This window comes from Protopterus annectens, chromosome 3.part1, assembly GCF_019279795.1.
Source record: "Protopterus annectens isolate FY-2018-M chromosome 3.part1, PAN1.0, whole genome shotgun sequence".
NCBI lineage: Eukaryota > Metazoa > Chordata > Ceratodontiformes > Protopteridae > Protopterus > Protopterus annectens.
This window is the reverse complement of record NC_056732.1, coordinates 732,111,131-732,128,832: the sequence shown is the minus strand read 5'-3', so window position 1 is coordinate 732,128,832 and position 17,702 is coordinate 732,111,131. Positions and strand designations below refer to the sequence as shown.

Below are 17,702 nucleotides of genomic sequence, written 5' to 3'. Positions count from 1 at the left end.
GAGAGTAGTGTGTTACAGTTCCCTGAAGCATTTTTTTATTTGTTTAGCAATGTTTTTGATGTGAAGTGTGGTTCCTGCTTTGTAGTGGATTTAAGAATTTACTTGCAAAATATTAGTAGAAAAAGTAGAGAAATTCTATTACTGTTGTCAGAGAAGTACAGGAATTCTGTTTCATGTTTATCTGCATAGTTCATTAGTACATGGCAGAATCTATGGCTGTATGACAGAAGTCTAAGACCTGTAATTGTAAGTCCCAAACAGACAAGTACAATTGCATAACAAAACAGACAATATTAAAATTTGATAGAGTGCTATCTAAAGTTTTTGCAGAGAAGGCTTAACATTTGCACTCTCTGTTATAAAGGTGATGTGACCCCCCCCCCCCCACACACACACACACACTTCTGCTAGTACACCAGGCTATGGTGTAGTGCTGGAGCACTGAACTGATAAAAAGAAAGGAAGAGGTTTGAGCCCTGGAGGCATACATTTCAACCTCCAAGCATTAAAAATCATAGCACTGGCATTTAAAAATCATAGCTGATGGTCAAAAAGAGGACCCCTTTCTTATTTTTCACAACTAAAAGGTCTTTATCTCCTAAACCTTGTATAGTGGTAGTGAATCTTTGAACAGGCTTAGTTTATGTATTTAATAAAGTATGTACCCATAAAATGGTCTGACATTGAGGAACATCATAAATCTAGAAGGAGAAAGAACAAATATGATGGCTAAAATTATAGCAGTAGGACTAAATCATAGTCATTGAGAATCAAAGAACTATGCCTAAATCATAGTCATTGAGAAACATAGCACTATGCATAACTCATAGTCACTGAGAATCACAGCGCTATGCCTAAATCATAGTCATTGAGAATTATAGTGCTATGCCTAAATCATAGTCACTGAGAATCATTATCGTAGTCATTGAGAATCATTATCGTAGTCATTGAGAATCATAGCGCTGTGCGTAAACCGTAGTCATTGAGAATCATAGCTCTATGCCTAAATCATAGTCATTGAGAATTATAGTGCTATGCCTAAATCATAGTCATTGAGAATCGTTATCGTAGTCATTGAGAATCATTATCGTAGTCATTGAGAATCATAGCGCTGTGCGTAAACCGTAGTCATTGAGAATCATAGCTCTATGCCTAAATCATAGTCATTGAGAATTATAGTGCTATGCCTAAATCATAGTCATTGAGAATCATTATCGTAGTCATTGAGAATCATTATCGTAGTCATTGAGAATCATAGCGCTGTGCGTAAACCGTAGTCATTGAGAATCATAGCTCTATGCCTAAATCATAGTCATTGCGAATCATAGCACTACACCTAAATAATAGTCATTGCGAATCATAGCTCTATGTCTAAATCATAGTCATTGCGAATCATAGCACTACGCCTAAATCATAGTCATTGAGAATCATAGCTCTATGCCTAAATCTTAGTCATTGAGAATCATGGCACTATGGCTAAATCATAGTCACTGAGGGATACGCCTGCATGGTCAAACTAAGGGTATGGTAGTCAGTGCACAGGATTAAGGCTATAATAAGCTCTTAATTATTTGTATTCTGTTGTCCAAGATTTCAGTCTGTTAGCCTCTGTGTGAAAGTGAGCAAGTCACTTACAGTACTCTGGGCAAAGTATATCAGGCTCCTTGGGGGCTCTCTCAGATCATATACTAGAAATTACTGAACCGCAAAGTCTGAGTCTATTGTACCTTAGAGTAAGGCAAATAGTCTAAGGATCATAAGTCTCACCCTTTGTATGCATTTAGTATCTTTTACCCTTCAGTGATCAATCTTACAGAACTTATACCTACTCACACAAGCAAATGTCATCCAGAATGATGTTCCATCAACTGTTTGGTTACTTATCTCTCACTGTCTCACTCCATGTGGCATGCCATTTATTATTAAAGATCTAACAATTGAATTGCTATTTATATGTTATTTATTTAGAAGTGCGTATTTTAAAAACAAAATATCTTGATAACCAACATACCTCCTATTAGAACTGTAGCTGGAGCATCTGTCTGATCAAATAAGTCACCTGTAATTGTCAGAATGGTACCACCATGAATACTTCCTACTAAAGGTGTAACACCAGTGATATCTGCAAAGAAAAGTTGGATTCAGAAATATAAAATGTATCAGAGCCTTGCAATACTTTTGAACCTGGAATTTAAATGAAATGTTTTAGTTTTTCATAATTAACTCATTATTGCATTAACATATGTTGTTTAGGCTTACTGTACTCTAACATTTCACAAGTCAGATTTTTACTGAGCTCTTTCAAACGACTTACCGTAGACATATGAAATCCTTGATAAAGTTACCTCTTTTATACTTCACAAAGAGTGTGTTGATCCTCTTATTATCACGCATAATCTATTTTTAAATAACTCTTTTATTCTGCTATAGTAATCAAATTACACTTTTCATTTCAGAATATAAATATATAGAATGAAATAATGTGCTCACTGAAGCTGAGAGTGTGTTCCCAGATTGCTGAAAGTTGATTCAGCCTTTCATTTGCAAATTGCATTGAAGAAGTCCAGTGCACACAAAATGGAAAAGGAGTTTCAACACATCTTGAAACAAAAGTACAAAAACGTCTTGTATTTCAGGGCAGATTGCAGCTTATAAAGCTTGCACAATTCACACATTATATTCATTGTGTTGTAGATCAAGAGGTGAAGATAAAACTTGAACACACATGCACAGCTCAAAACTGTCTTTCTACTTTGGGCTCATAAACCAGAATGAAGGTGCTTAGTTTTGCATTTGAGTTCTACACATTGATATATTGATCTCGTCTTACAAATACCCACATGAGTACATGCCAAACACATCAAACACCTACACAGAATCCTTTAAAATATAATGAAAACAAGAAGTTATGCTATACGGTAGACTCATTTAAATGTAAAAATATAAATTTAAATTAGTTTGGTGTATAATACAGATACTTCTAATTTCCACTGGGCCCAACAGTCATGTTGATTTACCAATTCGTTGCCAATCATCCACTCAGTCTTCATTCATTTTTGTGCTTATGTATTTGTGTGAGTACAGGACAGTGTTTCAGTGAATATGTATAACTGCCTATTGTAAGCACTTGTATGTGTTTTGTCTTTGTCTGTGTTAGATTACCGCTGACTGAAGCTGGTATTCATAGGGAGATACTGGGCGCAGGCTGGGTTGCACTACACATCTGCAAGTCTGTCTGTGTGCATGTATGTGTTTAGGTATCTGTGGATCTGAAGGTTTTAGTGTGTGCCTGTGCAGATGCATTCATGAGTGCGCACGTGTGTGTGTGTGTGTGTGTGTGTGTGTGTGTGTGTGTGTGTGTGTGTGTGTGTGTCTGCATGAATCCCCACTAACTGACATTAATTATAGTGACCCTATTCTACCTAGCCTCCCTTATCAGATAGCCACTGAGTTAGGCAAATTATGCTTGTTGTGTCTGTGTGTGGCATGCATCTGTGTGTCTGTATCACTGTGTATTCCTATGTGTATGTGTGTTTGAGTGTGAGGGTGTGTGAGTGTGAGTGTCTGTGTACATCACTGACTATTCATGTGTAAGTGTATTTATTTTGGAGGAGTGTGTGCATCATTGTGTATTTCTATGTGTATCTGTGTTTGTGCGTATGTGTGTTTGTGTCTGTATGTATCACTGTATATGCCTATGTGTATGTGTGTTTGTGTGTGTTTGTGTGTGTGCGCGCGCATGTGTGTGTGTGTGTGTGTGTGTGTGTGTGTGTCTGTGTGCCCCTCTGTGTCTGTATGTGTGTATATGTGCCCCTCTGTGTCTGTATGTATCACGGAGTGTTCCTGTGTGTATATGTGTCTGTGTGTGTGTGTGTGTGTGTGTGTGTGTGTGTGTGTGTGTGTGTGTGTGTGTGTGTGTGTGTGTGTGTTTATATACACCTGTGTGTCTGGATGTATCACTGTGTATTCCTATGTGTATGCATGCTTGTGTATGCATATACATGTGTGTAAGTATCAGTGGAGGAGCATTTGTCTGTGTGATTAACTTGCACCACTTCCTCGTGCAGAATAATAGGTGGGTCCACAGCTGAGAAGTTGTTTCAGTTGCTCAGTTGCCTGATTTGCAATCATTCAATTTCAGTATAAATTAGATATATAGCTACACAGAATGTGCAGCGTGTGACTATAAATCACAGTATAGAGAAGAACAGTAACTGAGCTTATGTGCAGCTTAAGTTCTGTTGTTGCACCCTTTTCAATGAATTCCAGTGTTAGACTTTTATTAAGTTAATGACACCTTAATGTGATCTCTAAACATGTGCTCTTAGTAATGTGGTGATTACGCAGTAAACCAATATAGTTATTTATATACAAGCCATAGTCAGCACCATATAGAAATACCAAAAAGAAGAAACTCTGCTGTAAAATCATTTGAGATATCACTCCAGTCCATTAAATGTAACATTGTAGGACTAAATATCAATGCAAAAGTAAAGATGGATAACAGCATGCATCTTGTGTTCAAAAATAAATAAACAAAAAAGCATACCCAAATCTAGCCAATCTTTTCTTTTAATAAATATGTGTAAATAGTTAACAATATGAAGATTTCATCAAACTCTGACAAAGCCTTCATATGAACAAAATTGTACCCCTAGTGTTTGTACTAAAATTTTGGCTGGATTTTACTGTGCTTGTAATTGCCTACTGTTTGTTTATTAATTGTATACTGTCGCATGATTACATAAACCTCTGTCTTCAGCAATAACTTAAAATATTTTGCAAAAAATATTTTGCAAACTGAATACATGTAAGTTAACTAGAATGCACTAATAGTTTTATTATTGAATCATCAAAACTCTAACTTATAGATTAGATATCATACAATTCAGCAGGCTAGAAACATCACACAGGGGTAACAGAAAATGACAAATGTCTTCAGTACTCATTGCAGAGTTTCATGGCTTTGGGGGTCTCTACTGTGAAACCAGATTTCCAGTCAGGCTGAAAACCATTCACAGGTAATATGCCATCATCACACAAAAGCATGTGCAATGGTTTTGTACAGTGAAAGACTGTGCAACAAGAATTATGACTGCAATTACTTAAGATAACTTTTTATGCCCATTTCAACAAAAGATGTTAATAAGGATAATAATCACCTGAAGTTATTCTTAGTCACACTATTAGATTAAAAATATGTCCAGTTCAGAAGTATGTAATGTGTTTGTTCTACTACATGTACATTTTTACTCATAGAATATAATGACGTAACTACATTCAAACCTTCAGGATATGCCTTCTAATTTCTGAAGTTGTATGACAAATTGCATGACAAATTAAGAACATGATTAATGCTAGCTTCTTACCTGCATATGTCTGAAACATGTATATTTTATTTAGAGACGAAACAAAGTAAGTGGCAATATTTGGCATGCTCCTGTAAAACACAAAATGTTCTCTGTTACTTGCACATCAGATATGCTTAATGTAATTTAATATATACCCACAAACTAATTGATATTCAGGGCTACAATGCTGATACAAAATCTAGAATGGTGCTATCATTAGCCTACATTTACCTTCAAAAGCCTTATAGTATAGAATTATTGAGGATTATGATCCAGATTCTAATCATAATCAACCAATTGTGTGTTCAAGACATGGAAGTCAAGAAACTCACTTTGACAGCAGCATGAAGCAAAGTGGGAAAGGTATTTTTTTAAATATTTTATTGAAATTTTGTATAAAGGAGCAAACACATTAACATAATAAAACAACAACTATTTACATACATGTCCCTGTTGATTATTGTTATATACATTGCTAAAATTCATTAACAGCCAGACAGGATAAACAGATCATAATATTCCTCTAATAATGAGCTCAGTTTTATCCAGTAATTATATTATGTCTTTATTCTGTTTGTTTTTATCTTAATAGAAGGCATTTATTTATGACATACAACATTCTGTAAATGAAGGCTTAACCTCAATTTTCTAATTCTTTGTAGTTCTTTACCTGGTTATTGTTAATAACCTCCAGAGAGGTGATAATACAGATTTGGGCATAGATCTGAAAATTAAAAAAAAACATAGGTCCCAGTTTCAAAAGACTTGCTCTCATTGCATGTGACCACTTACACTGAGAGTAGGTGTTTTGGGAACTGCTCCCCATAGTAAGCCTGCTTATAGATGGGCCTTACATTGAAGTAAGTTACAAACTGAGAGCAAGCCTTTTAGAATCAGGACAAACTTACAACAAGAGCAATTCTTTTGGAATCTGGCCCATAAAAAATCACAAATGGCTTCTCTAAAGCATAAAAAAATGATAAAAGAACAAAAAAATTTTCTGAATCTTATTTTTCTTGCATGAAGCTCATGAAAAACATGTGCAATGTTTTTTTCCTATAACTGAATGTCATTGTTTAAAGTGTGTAAACATAATAAGTAAAAGTGTAAGAAAAAGGTTGCAGAACTTTGCAATCATAACCATATGCTGCCAACTTGTTTTAATTAAGTATTTATACCTCCAACAACTAATACCTTCCTTTTTATATAATTTAAATTCTACATGGAGTGATTAATGATCTGTGTAGAAATTTCCAAGATAATGATCTCCAAAATAATGTTTTTTGAGGATATTAAAATATTTTTACCTATTGTAGTTAAAGTTGTGCCACTCATTTGGAATGCATAAAGTTGTACCACTCATATGGATTGCATAATTGTAATAGCTATATTTAATATATAACTTATAATTCTTACTTATTTTATTTATTTTGGATAAATGTGATCTCTTTACCTCACAAATTGTTTCAATACTGTTTAGAAAATCACGAATGGGTGATATTCTTTTTTTTATTATACTTAACATCAAATCAGCTTTAGAGATGAAAACTGTCTAGTGATTTGTTTTATAAGCTACTTTTCCATATTCAGATCACATTTACCCATTGAATAGTTTATGCTAATCAATTTAGTCCATCTTAACATTTGAATCCAAAATATCAAATCCCAATTTTTTGAGCTCAGCATTTTTTTTTAATTTCAGAATGTTTATAGATTAATAATATGGTGTTTATGTAAGAAGAAACTTTTGGATTGTGGTATTTTTTAAATAAGTATTTCTTTTACAGACACTTCATGTTATTGCTCATTTTTTTTGTTTTGTTTTTTTTTTTTTTTTTTTTTTGGATATGATGTATATAGTTCTACTTTTCTTTATTTAATCACATGGTTTCATTTTTCCAACTAGTTAAATAAATCACAATTTAACTATAAAGATACTGTTTTAATAACTGAGGTTTCAACATAAGTTGCTTGATCAATCCTATTCCACCATCTATCCATTCTCTTAAATGATATCTCATATTATTCTAAGTTTATTGGGGTGTCATCAAACTTCAAACACTGTCATTAAATTATAAAAATATTTTGGGAGGGTGGCCTAATGGTTAAGGTGTTTGCCTTACTAACACAAGGTACAGGGTTTGAGTCATACAAGGGATAACTGGTTAGGCTTAAAAAATGTCTCACAAGGGCAGTTAGCCTAGTACTAATCTATGAACCTGTCTATGACAATATTAAAACAATAATAAACAAACAGAATAGGATATTCTTTTCAATGGAAGATAGATTGATTTTAACCGAAGTGGTTATTTTACTTCAAATACTATGTATTACACAGACAACTTATTTTGTTCTAAAGAATGTAAAAGTATTTCTTGACACCCAAATTGAGAACACATGGCAACCTGGTTATGGTCAAAGTGACACAATCATAATTCTTTCTAATATATGGAGCTTTAGCTGCCCTGATGGACTGCTAGTTATAGGATCCCAATGTATTACTAGTGATAGAAAAATTTGGGAGTTTGAAATGTTTTGCAACATTGACACACTTAGCATTACCTCACAGACAGCAGCAGCAAACAAAGAAAATCTTTCATCCTAAACTGAAGTAAAGTGTATCTCTGACCCTGTAAAATATTGCAGTAAACACATGCTGCCACACAGAGAAAATAATGACAGCAGAAATTGTATTATAATTTTAAAAGCAGTTTAGTTTCAAATTGCTCTTCTGAGGTGAACACTGTTATGCTCTAGCATGAGACAACAGCTTAATAGCATTGAAATGTACTTAACAAAAATTTAAAACATTTTTTATGTCAGAAAGGTGATTACCAAAATTGGCAAATTGTAAGCAACACTTAAGCAGCATCGTTTTGCATGACATCAAACAAGTCAGATTGAATTCCACCACTATTATGTGCAGTCTTGTAATTAGGAAGGCTTTTTAGGGCCGATTAAACATCACCGTTCAAGATGTCTAACTCTAGAGCAGATAGCATACTTTTGTATGCATCAGAAATGTTAGGCTCCTTCTTATATAGCTTTTTGTATATTTCTGCCATCTCTTCTTAAAATCATCTGCTTCTGTTACATCCCTCCCATCTCATTTTTTGTCTTTTATCGTGTCCATTTTTACCTGGAAGTTTACCTTAATATGCCAACTTTATTGAGCTCTCTTGTCTTTCACATTTTATTATTCCATTCCAATTCTTTGCGCTGATCATTTAATTATTCCACCTAATCTCTTCTTGCTGTTCTCTGAAACTCCTCATTCAATTTGATATAAGATTTCCCTATCTTCATTGCCTTTTGCTCTCTCTCTCTCTCTCTATTTCTTTCTTCAGCAACTTCTAAAGCCTGCACAGCCGTTTTCTTCATATTCTCGCTGCTTTTGTTTGGAATATTTTCCACCTTTTTGATTCATACTTTCCATCCATCCTAATGCCCCATCTAAGTCTGCCTCTACCAGTTACTCCTTCTACCCCCAGACTTTCTGTGACTCAGAGCTGGGGCAGGCCTTGAGCTTAAGGGCCAACCCTCATTCTCCCTCCCCTGTGCAATCAGCTGCTCCACTCTATGGACCATGCCTCTCTTCAGAGATCATCGACACAATTGTCCTTCCCAGGACGGGCATGCCCATTCCTCCCTTCTAGTGCCTCAGACACATGAACCGCTTATCAAACCCATGCCCATTCCTCCCTTGTAGTGCCTCAGACACATGAACCGCTTATCAAACCCATGCCCATTCCTCCCTTGTAGTGCCTCAGACACATGAACCGCTTATCAAACCCATGCCCATTCCTCCCTTCTAGTGCCTCAGACACATGAACCACTAATCAAACCCATGCCCATTCCTCCCTTCTAGTGCCTCAGACACATGAACCACTAATCAAACCCATGCCCATTCCTCCCTTCTAGTGCCTCAGACACATGAACCACTAATCAAACTCATGCTGCCAATGCCCTATCGCTCTACACTACAGCACTGGCTCACTTGTTATAATTTTTGTTGCTACCTCCTGGACAATGCCACAAACTTTTGTTCATGGTTCATTAGGTGTTCTAATCATTAGGTCTAATCCCTTAAATACGTTCTTCATCTTTGCTACATACCTACTTATAATATTATTGAGCTGATATCTATTTGGCCTAGAGGGTCTTCTTGCTGTCTTTAATTTATTTCTAAACTTAGTGATAAAAATCGGATGCTTTAAGCCACAGTCAGCCCAAGGTTTTATTTTTCTGACTGTACAGATTTTTCCATGATTATGACCATTATGCAAGTATGTAAATAAAGGTTTACATAGTAAGAACTTTAAAAACATGGTTCTTTTTTCAGATAAAAATTGATACAAAATGGGAAGGGGAAAAAAAACCTGGAAAACTGCACACTTGTGTAAAATGACAAAGCTGTCTGGTTATTCAATTTTTTCTTTGCTCTATTCCTAAAAAAAAAAAAAACTTTAAAAGTAATTAAAGAAATACTCTGAAAATCACAGATATGCCACACATGACATCTACTTTAGTTTATTATGAGCTGGGTTTTGTGCATTACTTGTCACTTTATACTTGAAATTTTCAAAATGAAGAGTACTAGAAGTAAGTCACTAAAATGAGAGGCAAGAAACAGGGACAGTGGAGCATGTCTCCAATGAGCACAAGAAAAAGATCACAGAAATGTGAGTAGGGGAGTCAGTAATGCCCAGGGGTAACATCTGTTTAATGAAAAGTAGACTGTGTGCAGAGAGAAGGTGATGACCCAGTGATAGCCCAGAGGCAATGACCACTGGAACATGTATGTGGTAGGTTGGTGATGTAGGACTTCAGTCTTGTATGTAAAGTCCACTTGTAAAAAACTGTCATATTGATTTTTTGTACTCCATGCTAAATGTCTGCAAGACCCCTCCCTGATACATTATGAACATCTGCATTTCTCCTCATACCAAGAACTGGCTCATCAATTGAATTGAATGACCCATTCATTCCATAGTCAGAGTGACAGCCCATTGGCCCATTCATGTCTCCTAGGAGGCAACAGTCACACATTAGCAGTAGACTGTCACATGCATCAGGTTCATCCAAATTGCTCTGAGCACTCTGAATAGTTGATTTGACTTGGAAAATCATTACTGTCAAGTTCTTTGAGCATCACACATGTATAACCCAGATCCCCCACCATGGCTAATATGCAAAATGGTTGTTACCCTAACTCACACTGTGGCATGCCATAACCCAACAGTCCTAGGGGGGTTAACAGTGCATTGGTTCAGACTACTTCCCTCCCCCCAGGGGGGGTGAGCCAATGTCAACAACTCACTTCTACAGTCATCCTACCAATATCTTCTAGCCAAAAGTTGCTACTCAAACTCTGGTCATCTAGGTAATATTTAGGCTTTATCCCCTATGACATGGATCCAGACTGTCATATTGAGTTTTTCGTTATGTTACTAGTTAGGTCAGGCTTCTTGGATCATCATAGGATCATAGGAGATTACTAGGTTATCAACCCAGAGGTCATTTTAAGCCTAGCCATGCCTAATGTAATACAATAGAAATGCTATTCAATACCCAAGATTGCATTTAGTGATAAATGCCCATGTCCAGGATGGGTGTGGGCTCTATTGATGGTAAGAATTTACAGTGCACTATCCACTCATCCAGGTTCCTCTTGAACAGTGTCATAGAGGTGCTCTGTTTCACATGAATTGGTAGCCTGTTCCAAAGACATGGCAGTCACTGGGAGATAAATCTGTCCCTCCAGTATGTTCCATTTAATTCGCAGGCCATACTTAGGTCCCTGGAATGGAGAGACCTAGTCCTGTCTCAGGCCATATTTAGGTCCCTGGAACAGGTAGACCTAGTCCCATCTGATTTATGGATATGCAGCAAGTTCATTAGGTTTGGATCATGGATTGCTCTGTAGGCCAGCCATAAGTCTCCCCTAAGAAGTATATATGATATAGAGTATAGTGACATGGACTTTAGTTGATCTGTGTAAGGCACATGCTGGAGTCCCTTCATCTTTGTTAGAAACCTCTGAGGTCTCTCTAATTGCTGCAGGTGCTTAGTACGGTAGATGCCAAATGGGGCGTTATACTCAATTAAGGGGCAAATAAGTCCCAAGTATATGGGGGGGTTATAACTTCTTTTGCTGTCAAGGTGATGCCTTTACTAATCAAGTGTAGACGAATGGTTGTCGAAGTTAAGGTCGCAGTCAACATGTGATCCCAGGTCCCTTACCACTTCATGGGTACTTAGCATATTGTTGAATTGATAGTGTGAAGGGACATTGTTTGTGCTGAAGGGAATGATGATGCATTTCTTTGCATTCAAGTTTGAGACCATGACTAATACACCAGTTGTTGGTCCGCATGAGACCCTCAATGATTACACCTAGTTTGCAGTTGTCTGAAAACTTGGTCAGCCACAACCCATTAGTTTTTACCTGAACTTCTGAGATGTATATACCAAACAGTAGGGGGGCCAGCACTGACCCCTATGGCATCCCACTGGTAAATGGTCTGCTGGTTAATGTGGAGTCACCCACTTTGATAATGTGTGTCCAGTTTGTGAGCCAGTTGGCAACCCATCTTACAACAAAGAGGTTTAAATTCAGTTTGCTAAAATTATCAGTAATGCTTGAATGCAGGATTGTGTTGAAAGCACCTGCCAGGTCAAGGTATGATGTGGGCACAGATTTTCCCTCATCAATGGCCTTGGTCACAATTTCAAAGAAATTCACCAGATTTAACAGGCAGGATCTGCCCTTCACAAAGCCGAATTGGGTAAGATCCAGGATTTGGAGGTCACATATCTCTTTATTTATGAGGTCTATAATGATAGCTTCCATGGCCTCACAGATGAGGCTGGTCAGGCTTATGGGTCTATGATTCCCCTGGGTCTTTTGCTAGGCCACTTTTGTGGAGGAGAATAACTGTTGTTGTTCTCCATTCCGCAGAATAAAGCTTGTGGTTAGGCTATGACTGAAAAGGGTACTTAGTGGTGATGCTAGTTCATGTTTTAGCCTGTATAGAAGACAGCCTGAAATGTCATCTGGTTCATAGGGGCTGTGTGTTTTGCCATGGACAAGGCTTTCAGATCCTGATCTTCAGATATGTACGGTGGGGGGGGGGTGCTGAGGGAAGGTTTGTTGTAAGTTAGGACGGGATAAGGGAGTGAAATTTTCATCAAAGATCTCCGCTAGCAAGTTTGCTATCTCTGTGGGGTTAGTGTGTGTGATACCATTGGCCATTAGTTCTGCACATGCTTGGGTCCTACCTTTTAGGTTACATACATATCTGTAAAAGGCCTAATGGTTATCCTTGGCTGTACTTGCTAAGTTTCTCTCAAAGGAGCCCTTGGAGGATTTGACATGTTGTCTTATTTACCTGTTGAGGCTGAGGAGGGTGCTTTTCCATTGCTGGGACCTTGCCTTTGTTTTCTTGGACAGCAACTTTTTGCATTTATTGTAAAGTTTGTTGATGCTGGATGTCCACCATGGCAGCTTGCTTTTACTTGGGGCTCTGGCTTTGACTCTTTCTCGTACTGCCAGGTTTATACACTTATGCAAGTGATTGTACAGGGCTTTAATGTAACCTTCAGTGTAGTTATCACTTCCAGCTTGAGGTAGGGCTTGGAAAGCATTTATACATTTACCTAGGAGAGTATAGTTTGCCTTGCTGAAGTTTTTTAGTCTGATTTCACCCTTTGAGAGAGTTCTGGTGTTAGTGTCAGATCAAAGATGACTGATTTGTGATCTGTTTTAACTAATGAGGGTCCGACAGTTGTGGCAGTGCATCTGTTTGACATGTTGGTGAGGACCAGATCCAGAATATTTGTTCCCCTTGTCAGAGTATGGACAATTTGTTCCAGGGCATTTGAGTTAACAAAATCAAGAAACTTTTGCACTAGCAAATAAGGGCTAGCATAGGTTTCCCAGTTGATGGTGGGATAATTGAAATCCCCCATAACCAGTGTGTTCAGTAAAATTTGGACTGTCTCCAGTTTGGTCAAGTAGGCTTCTTGGGTGTCATGACCCATGGAGGGGGATCTGTAACTGGCTGTGACTTGAATGGGGATCTTACCCACTGTAACCTGAACTTGGAGTAACTCCATGCAGTTGTCCAGTCTAACTAGACGGGAGGTGAATTTATATCTAATATAGATTGAAACACCACCTCCTTTGGTTTTCACATATTCAGTTTGCAGTGTAAAGGTATAAAAGGCATTGTAGCCTTGCAACACCAAAGTACTTTCTGAGGCATTGAACCACGTTTCTGTGACTGCACAAACATCTACGTCTAATGATAGAAGTGCTTCCAGAGAGTGCAGTTTTGGTATAAGCTCCTAGAATTTAGCAGCATGACCCTTATTTTGTTCTGATTGGTTAATTTCACATCAGTAATGTTGTTTTCGAGATCTTGCCTAAAAAAGGCACTATAGCAGAGGCAAGAGCCTTTGCCAGCAGCCAAAATTCTAGAGGTGCCAGCTGGAAACTGTCTCTGGCAAAGCAGCAAGGTTTGTTGACCATGGCTTCCTGGGTTGACAGGAACTGCATCCCCTTTGAATGACACCAAAAACTGAGCCAATTATTGAACTCAATCATTTTTTGTTTATACTTTGGAATAATTCTAAGTGAGGGTAGTATGCTGCTCAAAGCTAGGGACATACCTGCCTGGGACACATACTCAAAGAGCTCAACCATGTCTCTCTTCATATAGCCAAGTGAGGTATATCTCAGGTCATTCACACCAACATGGACTATGACAGTGTCATAATGGTACTTGCTGCTGAGAGACCCAAATGTATGCATGAGCTGAAGAATCCTGGCACCAGATAGGCAGCTGACCGTGACTTTCTCCTTGTCCAACCTGTTAAGTGGGACATCCGTGTGTCTCAATATTGTCTCCAATAACAAAATTTGCTTTTTGAGGGTTACACCGTACTGGCTTGGTGGGTGAGACACTGGTATTGCTATGTGTCATGGGTGCTGGGGGGACCGTGTTAGTTGTAGCAGTCTTGTGATTTGGAGGTCTCGTGTTTCTAAAAGTTTTTCAAGAGAACCTCTGCATATGTGGAGATAATAAGTTATTTAGATACATATCAGTTGTCAAGTTTATTTCCATATCAAATATTTGTCAAAAGTTCCTGCTCAGAAGGATACATTACTCATGGTGTTCTAGGAATGTTCATGTTCCTGCTCAGAAGGAGTACTGATACATTACTCATGGTGCTCTGGAAATGTTCTGAATGTACTCCTGTGTATACATTTGCCTAAAACTAAGGAAGATGCACTTAGCTTTCTTCACTACTACCATCAATGAATGCATTCATACTTAAATGCTAAACTGAATAATAAAGATGGATAGATAAAATGCATCACAAAGCTGATCACTTTTGGTTTAATAATGAGTGTTTCTGTTCTGCGTGTTTACTTACCTTCCATAATTACTGTCCAAGATGTAGCTTATATTGTAGTGGCCTGTAACATAAAATAAAGATGTATATAACTCTAGAAATATAAGGTCAAGTGAAACAAGTGACCATTTTGTTTTTTATTTTCTGTTGATATCTTATTCATAGCACCACTCAGCATGCAATGTAAATGCTTCAAATTTGTTAAAAGAGTAAAACAGTGAGGAAATAGCAAAAAGAAATGTCTGCAGTTGTTCTGTGCCATGTGATACTCTCCTGCTGAGGAGCAGTGTGCCTGTTAGGGCGACCCTCCCTTTGAATCTTCTCAACTTCTATCATACAGATCCTTTGCATTTTATAGCCCCTGAACTATTACAAAGAACTCAATTTCAGCATCATTTTTGCAGTCTTACTTTACAGCTTCCCTGACATACAACAGTTTTGCATCTTTTCTTAATATCTTCTAAACAGATTTCACCTGTGCTTTCCATTTCATTGCTTCTCTGACTGATGCCCAGATATGCGTTTTTGAGCTAGTTTACTGCCTTGTAAGAATACCAAGTGATAGTATTACTAGTACATTTCCCCTCCTCAGCAGGCATGTGCACTGAATAATATAAGGAAATAAAACAAAAAATATGGTTTATCAAGTGTTACACCCAGCCTCTGTGTAACTTCCCATCTCCTGTCACTATTCCACACTTCTTCCATTTGGTACAGTCATTCTCAGAACCCTCCACTAAACTAATATCAGTCTTTACCATTGCCAGTGGATTTCATGCTCTGTCAGCCTATCTGTCAAACAATATTATGCCATTCTTGACTTGCCCCTCTTCCAGAAGCCATATAGTGTATTCTTGCCTCCCTGTCTTATGCTTCATCTGTACCCCTCCTACTTTCCAGGGACAGTGTGATGTTTACTTAGTTCCATCTATGACCTCTTTCTCCATCCAATGTGCACATACTAAGCACTTTTACTCATTCCTTATACACAGTACCTCAGGAGGCATGCCTTTGTTGTACCCATTCCTTATACACAGTACCTCAGGAGGCATGCCTTTGTTGTACCCATTCCTTATACACAGTACCTCAGGAGGCATGCCTTTGTTGTACTCATTCCTTATACACAGTACCTCAGGAGGCATGCCTTTGTTGTACTCATTCCTTATACACAGTACCTCAGGAGGCATGCCTTTGTTGTACTCATTCCTTATACACAGTACCTCAGGAGGCATGCCTTTGTTGTACCCATTCCTTATACACAGTACCTCAGGAGGCATGCCTTTGTTGTACTCATTCCTTATACACAGTACCTCAGGAGGCATGCCTTTGTTGTACCCATTCCTTATACACAGTACCTCAGGAGGCATGCCTTTGTTGTACTCATTCCTTATACACAGTACCTCAGTAGGCATGCCTTTGTTGTACTCATTCCTTATACACAGTACCTCAGTAGGCATGCCTTTGTTGTACTCATTCCTTATACACAGTACCTCAGTAGGCATGCCTTTGTTGTACTCATTCCTTATACACAGTACCTCAGTAGGCATGCCTTTGTTGTACCCATTCCTTATACACAGTACCTCAGTAGGCATGCCTTTGTTGTACCCATTCCTTATACACAGTACCTCAGGAGGCATGCCTTTGTTGTACCCATTCCTTATACACAGTACCTCAGTAGGCATGCCTTTGTTGTACTCATTCCTTATACACAGTACCTCAGGAGGCATGCCTTTGTTGTACCCATTCCTTATACACAGTACCTCAGGAGGCATGCCTTTGTTGTACTCATTCCTTATACACAGTACCTCAGTAGGCATGCCTTTGTTGTACTCATTCCTTATACACAGTACCTCAGTAGGCATGCCTTTGTTGTACTCATTCCTTATACACAGTACCTCAGGAGGCATGCCTTTGTTGTACCCATTCCTTATACACAGTACCTCAGTAGGCATGCCTTTGTTGTACCCATTCCTTATACACAGTACCTCAGGAGGCATGCCTTTGTTGTACTCATTCCTTATACACAGTACCTCAGTAGGCATGCCTTTGTTGTACTCATTCCTTATACACAGTACCTCAGTAGGCATGCCTTTGTTGTACCCATTCCTTATACACAGTACCTCAGTAGGCATGCCTTTGTTGTACTCATTCCTTATACACAGTACCTCAGTAGGCATGCCTTTGTTGTACTCATTCCTTATACACAGTACCTCAGGAGGCATGCCTTTGTTGTACTCATTCCTTATACACAGTACCTCAGGAGGCATGCCTTTGTTGTACTCATTCCTTATACACAGTACCTCAGGAGGCATGCCTTTGTTGTACTCATTCCTTATACACAGTACCTCAGTAGGCATGCCTTTGTTGTACCCATTCCTTATACACAGTACCTCAGGAGGCATGCCTTTGTTGTACTCATTCCTTATACACAGTACCTCAGTAGGCATGCCTTTGTTGTACCCATTCCTTATACACAGTACCTCAGGAGGCATGCCTTTGTTGTACTCATTCCTTATACACAGTACCTCAGGAGGCATGCCTTTGTTGTACTCATTCCTTATACACAGTACCTCAGTAGGCATGCCTTTGTTGTACTCATTCCTTATACACAGTACCTCAGGAGGCATGCCTTTGTTGTACCCATTCCTTATACACAGTACCTCAGTAGGCATGCCTTTGTTGTACTCATTCCTTATACACAGTACCTCAGGAGGCATGCCTTTGTTGTACTCATTCCTTATACACAGTACCTCAGTAGGCATGCCTTTGTTGTACCCATTCCTTATACACAGTACCTCAGGAGGCATGCCTTTGTTGTACTCATTCCTTATACACAGTACCTCAGTAGGCATGCCTTTGTTGTACTCATTCCTTATACACAGTACCTCAGTAGGCATGCCTTTGTTGTACTCATTCCTTATACACAGTACC

The 17,702-nt window shown here is 38.2% G+C and overlaps 1 protein-coding gene across 1 annotated transcript in view; it reads right to left on the bottom strand.

The window, feature by feature from the left end:
• PKHD1L1 (PKHD1 like 1) overlaps positions 1–17,702 on the bottom strand; it is a 1,597,738-nt gene that overhangs the window by 1,403,675 nt on the left and 176,361 nt on the right. The window contains exons 11-13 of the mRNA XM_044066249.1: positions 14,793–14,835; positions 5,370–5,440; positions 2,012–2,122 (exon numbers count right to left, since the gene is read on the bottom strand). Of these exons, the coding sequence (XP_043922184.1) occupies positions 2,012–2,122; positions 5,370–5,440; positions 14,793–14,835 (225 nt within the window). The remainder of the gene's footprint in view (positions 1–2,011; positions 2,123–5,369; positions 5,441–14,792; positions 14,836–17,702) is intronic.